The 11331-nt window shown below is 35.1% G+C and overlaps 1 protein-coding gene across 1 annotated transcript in view; it reads left to right on the top strand.

The window, feature by feature from the left end:
• The first annotated feature begins 5688 nt into the window (after window positions 1-5688).
• The window catches only part of LOC104081041 (tudor domain-containing protein 3), a 29270-nt gene continuing 23627 nt past the window's right edge, over window positions 5689-11331 (top strand). The window contains exons 1-2 of the mRNA XM_009583630.1: window positions 5689-6531; window positions 8496-8621. Coding sequence (XP_009581925.1) covers window positions 5740-6531; window positions 8496-8621 — 918 coding nt within the window. The 5' untranslated portion in view covers window positions 5689-5739. The remainder of the gene's footprint in view (window positions 6532-8495; window positions 8622-11331) is intronic.

Here is an 11331-nt window from a genome sequence, read left to right as displayed (position 1 = left end):
CTCGATGAGCCCTGCCAACTCATACGCGATAAGTAACAAAAGAGGTGCTGACTGTGTAGGATGGTTTGCAAACAATTGCCTTTGGCAGACGTTTTCTTACTGTCTCCTATTAACTTCACACAAATGTCCCTCAGAAGAGAAATAGGACTTTAATGGAGAGTAAGCATTTATTACAAGCAGAAGGTCACACACCCAAACTCTTAGGGACCCAGCCCCAGAGATCTTCAAAGGAACAGGGCATTTCTGTGCTTTCAGATTTTAACTTCTGTCCTTCTCCTATTTAACTGTTTACATGTGAGGTAAACCAGGATGTGTGATCTGTGCGGTTTTGTTTTGTTTTTATATGGTAACATATTGTTTGGACAATTTGGGGCTAGTACATCTTGTCTAATTTCAACAGCCTTTTCTTGTTTTAAAAAATTATTTGTTTCATTTCTTGGTCACACAATTTATTTTAATATCTGGGGGCGAGAGAACTTGGGAGGAAAAAAGAGTGTGACCTTTTGTAGTTAAAGGGAATTTGTAACATTTGGAATTTACCGTTTAGTAGCCGTGTTTTCAACAAACACAGTGCCCTGTTGACAGTAAGGGACCCGAATTATGAAATAGTCATGTTTATTATGCAGCTTTACTTCTAAAAATTGAATTTCAGTTAGTGTTAAGTGCAAATATCAAGAAAATCAAACTTATTTTTGTTGTTATGTTAGCATTATATTATGTTATATTATATTATGTTAGCATTAGTGACGTGTTAGGAGGCTTTTGTGTTTTTATTTTGTCAGTAACTTCTCTTTAAATAAATGAGAGAAAAATGTAGTAAATTTCATACATTTACATACATTCCTGTAAATTCAAGTTTGTAGTGAATGCAATGGCGGAATGTTTTGGGGTTTTTTTTGTCACTTTTTTATTAATATCATCTTCCTCCTCAGCTTGTATTTATTTTGTTTCAACAGAAACATGAACTCAGGTTCCAGTTCCTCAGCATAACTACGTTTTAGAAAGATTTATATTTATGTAACTTGACAAGGCTCTTGAGTAACTGGAATTTCACTCCATGACGTGAAGTCTGTGCAAATGTATTATTAATTTCCTTCTAATTTTTTAATCTTTTGGCCAATATGAGATAGAACATGCCTTGGGGGTAGCTGTCTCAAAGACGTGGTTTCATAAAGTTGCCTAAAAATATAATTCAAGTTGGAAGAAGAAACCCAAATCATTGCCACCGATGTGGGAAGGGCTGCTGTCCTTAAGTTTAACCACATTATTAAACATGATAAAATCCATGGGAGAGCGCTACAGGAAACTCTACTACTTAAATTCCATTGTGCATGGAGCAGTGCCTTTTAAATTGTGTTGGCTGGGATTTCCAACTGCAGCAGGTCCTGCTGGTTTCTTGTAAGCAAGGGAATGTGATTGGTTCTGTATGGTCTTCTCGGGTCATCACATACAAAAACTAAAATGAGTAAAATAACTGAGTGATGATTTCAAACTGAGAAATGCTAGTTATCTTAAAACTACCCAGCAGATGACAAAAGCCTTGTCATTAATTTTGAAACGGATTTTTTTCAGACCACGTTCCCAAATGTCTGGTTACAATGATGATGACTGGGGCTGATGCATCTCGCTGTTTGACAGAATAGCGTATCAAACCATCTTGTTAAATGCCAAATTAATACTTGTTTTTACTGTGCTGTAGGAACTATTACTTTTCTGGGAACATTAGCTAATGGTTTGTTGGAGTTTGGGCAAGAAGAAATTGGAGCAAGGAACAGTAGCTGCAATAGATAATCTGTGAATAACATTCCTCATCGCTTAACTTTTTCTATTAAATAATTTTTTTCATCATCAGGCCAGACAACAGAAATTCATTAAGAACCTATAATATTCTCATCTCTAGGCTTTTTTCTTTGACTACTGTTGACAAAGTAACTTTTGCTGTTATTTGGCAGTTTCCATTTGTGAATGGGTTATGCTTGAATGTTAACCAATCAGTTAACATATCCTGCTCATTCAAGACTGTTGTGTATGATGTAGTCCCCTGGGAAGCTTTTAGCACAATAACTGAATCTTTGTAGAAGACATGAGTTTGCTAGATTTTGCGTCTCTGAAGGTTAGAGTAGAAAAATATCAGGTGTTTTGTGAGCAGCTTTTGCATGTCACAGTAAATAGACCTAGAAGAAAGATGCTTATGTTCGCTGTTTTGAAATTGTCTAGTCTCTTTCCAATGCTGTCTAACATTTAGTATTATTTTAATTTTCCCATACTATTTTAAAAAAATCTGTAACTGAAAGTTCCGACACACTTCGAAGTCAGCTTGTTGCTTTTGTATCATGATCACATTATGTTGAGTAGAAATAATTTATTTGATCATCCAGTAGTCCTGCTTTTGCAACTGATATATTAGAAATTTGTTGTTGTTAAATCTGCAACAGATGGCCTTTTCTATTAACATACTGCTAAAATTTCTGTTGCTTAAAAAAAGGAGATAAGAGGAGTTCTTCCTAACTACTTAGTTCTGGGTGGAGCTATTCATGCCAATTTTTAAATGTGTTGCTATTTTTTCTTAGCGGTTACTCTGTTTTAAATCTCCATGCTTCTTTGTGGAACACTGGGTTATAACTCTAAATGAAACTTCTTAAAGTCCTATTTTACAGGTAATTCTTATTAAGTAGATGAATAGCATTTGAATTCTGAATTACTTCTTTCTGGATTTTGAAGATTAATATTGCTTTTCTAAAGACAGAAAATATTGTCTCACATGAGAATGCTTGTAACTTTTTATTGCAAAGCAGGTCAAAGAGGCGGAAGAAGGGTAGAAAGAAGATCTCTGCATCTGTGTGACAGAACTAGGTTGCTCGGAGATCTATTCAGATTTTTTGGTGTCTAGTAAAACTAGCTATTTTTATTAAGGCGCCTAGACAATAGCTAAAATTATTACATGCTATGAAATTGAACAGAAATTTCAGTAAACTTTTTCCAGTTATGGAAGAATATGTATATGTTTCAGTTTTTCCTCAAGGCTTTAACTAAAGTATTATAACTGCTCTGCATGCTTTGGGGATGTCTTGCAGTTTTACAGTCCTTGTATGTACTAAACGCTGTCTCAGGTGACTACTCAGCTCAGAAAATGTTTTTTCATTTAGAAAAAGGTCAAAGGTCAGTCCTCGAAAGGAAACATATAAATTCTAAGTCAATCCTAAAATCCTGCCAACTAGCAAAACATTAACATGCCCAATCTAGTCTTTAGCCCATTTCTACTTTTACCGCTGGAACAACTTTCCTTTGTGTGAGTGACTTTGTTTAACGAATTTTATGTGACAAAATATTAAATAAGATGACTTAAAATGAAGTATTTTAGAATTTTATACGCATCTTTCTTTAATACAAGGCAGTAAACGTTCAGAGGTCATCAAACACTTCAATCATTTCATGTGTAGTTAATATTAGGAATAGACATGAGAGTTCAGGTTGGGAATAGGAAGAATGGAAGCCCAAAGATTTTACTACCAGAGGAGAAGGGGTATAAATTAAAAATGTCATGAAGGAAGACTGTTAATTAATTAGGAAATAAACCTTTCTAGATGATAGGAAATCTAGAAGATTGGTATGTATTATACAAAAGTGGGAAAGTATAATGAAGACACTTACAGAAAAGTTAGAGCTATAAAACGAAGAAAAACAGTATTTTCATGTTCCATTTGTAAGGGAGAGATAAAGAGGTACTTTTAAACTTGAAGGATTTTGTTTAAAAAAAAGAAATTTAAACGTTACAAGATTTAAAAAGTCATCTTTTCATTTTTAAAAAAGAAAATATTTATGAAACTTTTGGTTCTTTCTGGGTAATATATATTTACATGTGCATGCATTAAAAACATTATTGGTTTCAAAGTCACAAATTTTGCAGTAAGACGTATTTTTATCAAGATTATGATCATGCTAAGCTTCATGTATGCTTATGTCACTTTAAAAGAAACACTAAGTCATTTTAGTCAAACCTTTTTGAATTCTAAAAGTTAGGGTAAATCAAGTGTATGTAAAAATAAAATTAGATTGTTATTAGCCAATGTGGTCAATTGAATTGATAAAATTTCTGTGAGCTATTAATAATAATTGTGATGGTTGGAACTATTTAAAAAAAAAAAAAAAAGCTAAAATTTACATTTTAATTTTAACTCTTATCATGTAGCAAGTAATTATGAAAATTGTTACAATTGTTGTCAGATATCAGCATTCATTGTTTCTAGTGGTAACATGTAAACTGAAGTTCTTAGTTTTTCTTTCCCATAGAAGTGTACCCAGGGCCGGGCAGCAGAGAGCCTGAGTGCATAGTCCCACCAGGCCCTATACTTTCCTTTTCAATAAGGTTCAAGGTCTGCTAGCAGATCTCATACCGAGCCACCCACATGCACACACTCACGTGGGTCTCTCCTGGCCCCTAGACCTTTGACCTCTGGTACCCACCTCAGACACCACTTGTCCAACTTGCTGGCTAGTACAGCCTGAAGTTCGCAGGAAGGTTACACGAGCGTACTTACGTAGGTCTATGCAGTATCTGAGCTCAGACCTGTCGTCTCTCGGGTAGATAGCCTTCAGACCCGTGGTCTCTCCAGTATTCAGCTGCCAGGTCTTTCTTGTCCCACATACCAGCTTCTCCTGTCGCAAGTTCACCAGCAGGTTTAAAAACACGTCCCCTCATACACACAATAGAGAACTTAATCACTCGGAAGATTTTTAGAAACAGAATTTAGTGAGGAGATGAGACAGGCTACAGCCATCACGTGCAGAAGTTGGCCCGGCAAATGTATTGACCGGGAGCCTGCTTACTTGCAAGTGTCCTGTTTAATCTCATTCCTTCTTTATTTTCTCATGCTTATTCCTCCTGGATTCATCTTGATCTGTCCCCTCCTTTGGCTCTTCACATAAACAACCCATTAAAAATTCAATGTTTACTTAAAAAGAACTTAATTCCATGAGAAGTTTCACAGATCCCAACAATTCCCCTCCTCCCCAGCATGCCATAGCAAGTTCGCTCTTTCTCATGAGATCCATGATAATCTTGTTTTTCTTCTCATCAGTTAGGGTTCTGGTTGAATCTCTTGAAGGTAATACATAAGCACTTCCTGTTATGGCTCATTGATCAGGGTCTCCAGAGTTCTGGGCTTTGTTACTACACCCATTATCTACGGTTTGTCAGCTGTGATCATTTTATGACTTCTGTTTCTTGCCTTTGTCTTTTATGCTGAATAGCTGTTAACAAGTTATTTTTACAGAAAGTTTCAATTCAAATTAAAAGTATTCCTTTTTTCTCCTCATTTTTCTCTCTCTTCCTTTCTCCATGTTGGAATTCTATTTTTCTGTCTTAAATGGCTGTTATTCAGGTGAGTCATTGATGTCCATAGGGAGAAATGAGTAACCTCCTGGAAATTTATGCCCGGCTTTTCTCATATTGGTAGGTGGTTTGGTTCTAAGTACAGCCCAAAGTAGTCTATGTTTTCCAATAACTAGGAATTACAGTTCAAATGGCTCTGCTAAATTTTCTGTGTACCATTGAATTTCTGTATCACAAAGGTAAATACTGCATACTTTTCTAAAGAATACTGTTGATTTATCAGTCAGGGTCTGAAACACTATTTCTAAAATATGTTTGTGTGAAATATGTTAATAATTGAAATAATTTTTTTCTTTGTAGAACCAAAATTGCAATTTCAGCCACCACATCAAGTACAGCACAAAGTTATGAATACAGAACAGAATGGCATCAAAGAGAATCATTCAAGACACATTTCTCGCAATGACATGAGACAACCAAGGAATGAGAAACCCCCTCGTTTTCAAAGGGATATTCAAAATTCAAGGCAGGCTTTGGAAAGTGGTGGGTTACCAAGAAACAGAGGTCCTGAAAGGCACAGCTCTTTAGAACATTGGACAGATGAAAAAAATAAAAGTGACAGACATTATACTAGAAATGATAGGCCAAAGGATTTGGGTTATCCCATAGCCGTTCACCAGAGTGATATTACTTTCAAAAAAAGGGATAACAATATGCAAAACAGAGTAGGAAAAGGGGTGTCTTTCACAGAATTCAAGGAGAACTCTGCTGCTCAAGATACTACAGACAACAATAACCAGAAACGTGGGAAAAGGGAAAACCAAATACATAATTCTGAAAATTTTTGTGATAGGAAGGCACGAACAATAAGTAGTGAAGCCTTTATGGTAAAAAGTGAGCAACATTTTAGTGTTAATAACGATTACCAAAATCCTGGTAGAACTGATAGTTTTAATGCTGTACCAAATGGAGATACTGAGCATCATCAGAAAGGAAGACGAGTAGGACCTATCAAATCATCAGGACCCACTACGATCCCATCTTTTGATGATAAAATGTTGTATTACAACACCGGTCCCAAAAGGAGATCTGGGCCCATCAAACCAGAGAAAATATTAGAACCATCGATTCACATGGAGTATGGAAAAAGTTGGAGACCAGGGGATGAATGTTTTGCCCTTTATTGGGAAGACAACAAGGTATGCCTTTGCCACATGAGAAGTACTTCAAATTGTACCTTTAATGTTTTCTTACATAATGTGGGAGATTTAGCACACTAGCACAGAGGCACGGGGCTTTGTTCATAGGTGTGTAGTGTGCTTCTTGGCTAGCTTCTTGGTTGTTTTTTTTTTTATTTGTGAGATATGTCGCTTGTATTCATTGTGTGAAACTTGAAGCGCTTAAATTAAGTCATCTTGAAGGTGATTGTTTCTCTCATTTAGGTGGAGTTTAGGATGACTAAGCTGCTAACTGAAGCATTTGACTTAAGTTCTGAAAATTTGAAGGGATGAATATGGATCTAGGTGCCCATGTTCTTTTCCAAGGAACAAGAAATAGGATGCTCTGCTGTCTAGAATAGTCTGTAATGGTAGATGTGTAATGCCTTTTTCTGGAATAAGTTAGCGTGCAACCTTTACTAGCGCAAGGGAAGACCAGAATCTGCAGGAACAGGGCTGTTTAAAAAAACCTCCCTCTCTTATTTCAATCATCACAGAAAGGAAACAGCAAAAGGCTTTTTTTTTATTATCACTAGTAGACTTTTAGCTGAGGAATTTGTGGACCAAATGAGTTACGCTGCATGATAGTTTTGCTTTACTGATTTTTAAAAGTTTAAATACTTCCTCTTCACCTTTTTCCTATTAGTAAGATTTCTCTTGCGGTAAGACACTTTCCTTTCATCATCTCCTCCTTTGCTAAAAAAATTTTAGGCTATTTTCTTTGATTTGTTATTATCTGTTCAGCAGTTCTCTGTCACTCTTCTTGGGTAGTTTCTTCAGTTTTTGGCTCTTTCTGATAATCGGAGAAGAGAACTACCTTAAATATTATTGTTCTTTGGATAGGTTTTATTCCCACCATTCTCTGTCTTTTTTCTTTTTTGTTTATTTTATGTTATTTATTTAAAGTTTTTTCCTTTTTTTGGCTTTTTTACAGGAAGTAGGTAGTGTTAGCTCAGCAGCATGACTTCATTTTTCTATCTTTTGTTTGTATGACTAAAACAGATGATAAGGCATGCAAAATTTTTGGTAGTGGCAACATGTAGTGAGTTGACTCTCTGAAATAGGAATATGTAGCTTGGGTGGATGGATTAGTGTGAAATATAATGGCATATTATGGAATTGTTTCCTATTTTGAGAAGCATATTTGCATTACTGAGATGAGTTTTTGAAATTCTGGAAAGTATGAAACTTGCAAAATAAGTAGATATAAGGTAATCCCAGACTGTTACCTGAAAAGTATGCATCACATTAGAAGGGGGGTTTTTGAGGGTTATTGGTTTTTTGGTAGTTATAATAAATGCTGCTGCTCACATCTAGGACAATTTTGAAATGTGATGATAAAATACAGCACTGAGCTTAACCATGTTAGGAGGCAGTGATTTCTTTGTGTTCAATAAGTTAAAAGTGATTGAATATCTTCAAGAAAGCTGATCTCTGTTTGTATACATGTCAAAAAATTAAGTTTTGTGTTTAGGAAAAGGACTTCTTGAAGGGGCAGTTTTATCATATTTTTATCATTTTTTAAAATATGTATATATTAGTATATACAGTGTATATGGCTGATGGGCACTTACTGATACATGTATTTTAAGAACAAGTCTTACAGTAACACTTCTCTGTATACAATAGCATTTGTGTTAGTGATAAATTTGTTCTGCTTTCAGAGAAATGAAAACAAGTCTTTTAAATGTTCAGTCTAATTTCATAAGCTGCATACTTTCTCAATGAGTATTCTAAATACATTCTACCGTGTCCTTGCAGTCTACCATGTGGAAGTTTAATACATCTGGTTTAATAACTGGTACAAATCTTACTCAAAATATAATGCTGACTAAGACTAAATATATATATATACACACACGCATGTATATATGAAAAGGTAATTGTTAAGCTGTGTGTGGTATTTCAGGTAGTATTTTATGACCTTTGAAAATTTCTCTTTTAAGTTCTACCGGGCAGAAATTGAAGCTCTCCATTCTTCTGGGACAACTGCAGTTGTTAAATTCTGTGATTATGGAAATTACGAAGAGGTGCTTCTCAGCAACATCAGGCCTGTTCATGCAGACACATGGGTATGTGATAACAAATTGTATTAAAAAATATAAACTACATAGTCTGTACAAAATATGTAACCCTTCAGAAATTAATGCCTACTCATGCAAAGAGTGCTAATTACATGTGTAGAAAAATAGTTAAGTGAATACACGAACAAAATCTCAACTTCTAGTTGTCTATATGAAACTTCATAAAAGTGTATTATCATGTGGTATTCTTTCTGTATAATAAATTTCAATTGTATTGTTTGAAAATGAATTACTGACCTGTCAGCCAAACAGTTTTATGCATATTTTCTCTCTAAAACTTGTTGCTTACTCTATTAAACACAGATTTCTGTTTTATTTCATGTACATTGTATGTTGTTCTGTAAAGGTTAGGAAACAGTCTTTTAAAATACATATTCTGAAGGTTTTTACTACGTGTGTATGTATGGCTAAAAATAGACATCTGTATCACCTTATTTTGTGTCATGATTTTATTCTTGTTTCAATGATTTCTGCTTTGCCAAATACTGTGGTGGAGGTGTATGCCTCAAAATCTGTTTTATGAGGTTTAGAATGTATTAGCCTTACGGAAGTTGGAAATTTCAAAAGGCTTTATTTGTGAATGTCATGGAAATAGAAGTACCTTTTGATTTTAAAAAAAAAATGTCAGGAGTGCACAATTCTTTGCTGTTTACTCTTACTATAGAAAGCTGCACAAAAAATATTCATATTTGTATATTGATTCCTTAATGACTTGTGCTTATTTTCATTTCTTACCTCTGGGTCATATAGCTGTATTAGTACAGCTGCAGAGGCTGAACTTTTAACTACTGTTTCCTGCCAGTGGTCTTTTAACTTGTGTTCTTGCTGTAGCTCTCAGATGCCCTTACGGCCTCTGAGATGGCCTTTTTGTACTTAAAAAGATATCTGAAGCTCTTCCCAGCTGATGCATTGCTGTTTCTATGAAAATTTACCTTTTTTTTTTTCTCCTTCTTTTTATCCCAATAGCTGAACTGTAAGGTCCTAGTTTTTTATGTATGATTGTACTTATTTGGACCCTTTTTCTGGGTTAATAATCAGCCTTTTCTTCACACTTTTGGTTACAATCTTGAGGAATGGCTTTTATTTTACTTTAAGTCTCTGAAAGTTAGCTCTTACAGTCTAAGAACTTGAGCTGGTGTTAAGACTAAGTTGATCTACTAGTGAGGTGCAACCTGGAGCAGTGGTCCTTCTTCCTGCCTCTTCTGCCTATCTCTGACCACATGTTCCTCCTGTTCCCTCTCCTCCCATGTTGGATCATCAGTGGTGTAGCGACAGGATGAGTCGAATGACATGGACCACTTCCCCCCCCCACAGTTTCATTTGTTTTATTTCAGAGTTAGTTTGTTAAAGCTGACACAAGATGGTGGGACAAGGTATGGAGGGTGGTTTCTGCCACTGAAGTAGCATAGTCCTAACATCATGCTGCATCCTGATCTAGTCATTGAGACTTCCTCAGTTGTTACTGGGGAGAAATAAGGATTCTCCAAGGACCTTTCAGTCCATTCAGAAATGAAAGATACCTTTCTCAAGGTTCTTTTTTCTCTCAAGGGAGCCTAGCTGAATAGCATAAATTCAAACAACTAAACTTAGATCATTATAGTTATATAAGATAGATGCCAATCAACATCTTCACAGCTAACAAAATTTTTATGGTTTCTTTCCGAGGTTTTACTGTTTTGTTGCTAAAAGGTCCTTGCAGCTATAGGATTTTTGCAGGAGAAAGTTGATTAGCACCTTGCTCTTTGCTTTTTCGTGTTTGGATGCTAACTGTAGTCCTCATTATGCATTTGCAGTTCTTAATCACCTATTGGAGGCATGCTCCAATACTCAGGTTTGTCTTTTAAGCTGAACACTGTTGGTCACTTTTCTTTGTCTCAGTGTTCATATTAATATATAAATCTAGACAGCACACACAAATGCAAAATGAGGTTCTCGTGCTGCTTAATACTTAATTCTTTGTCGTAAGATTTAAGTTACTGTGATATTTTCTCTTTACAAGAGAACAGAACAGATTTTAAACTGACTTCAATAATTACTTTTTTTTCACTGATCGATGGAAGCAGCAACAATGACCTTGTTTTATTAGAAGTGTTAGGCTGAGTTTTATTGCAGTCCTTCCAGGTAGCTTCCAGATAGCTAAGTCTTCCTTAGCTGTCTCTACTGGAGAGTTGTTACTAACGTAGAAATATACTGTATGTGAGTTCTGATGTCCTAATATTGCCAGTTTTTCAGAATCCTTTTTGAAAGAGTTGTTGATATTAAGAAAAGATATAATGAATTGACTTAAAGGCATAAATTTAGTCTATGTGTTAGAATTGATTACTCTTTACTGTTTTCTCCAGCACACTTTTTGATACTCATGTGTTGAATTTAATTTTTTTTTTCAAAAAACAAAAAAAAAACAAACAAAAAAAACCCAAAAACCACCTGGTGAAAGTATACCACTGGGAGGAGGAGGAAGAAGAAGAAGAAAAAAAAAAAAAAGAAAAGCAAAAAGTTGGTCCTCTAGTCACTTGAAAAAACAGCCAAAATATCACAGTGACCTTATTTGATGACATGACCTGTTGTTCAAGCACTTGAGCTTCTGGTCTACTTTTGGAAACCTTTATAATTATAAAAAATAGTAAAACAATGAAAATTCTTTATGTTGTTAGTAGGCTTAATATAATTTCATTTTCGCTTCACGCCCTGCTGGTTA

This window comes from Fulmarus glacialis, unplaced genomic scaffold (assembly GCF_000690835.1).
Source record: "Fulmarus glacialis isolate BGI_N327 unplaced genomic scaffold, ASM69083v1 scaffold6418, whole genome shotgun sequence".
Classification (NCBI taxonomy): Eukaryota; Metazoa; Chordata; class Aves; order Procellariiformes; family Procellariidae; genus Fulmarus; species Fulmarus glacialis.
This window is presented reverse-complemented; position numbering and strand designations above follow the sequence as displayed.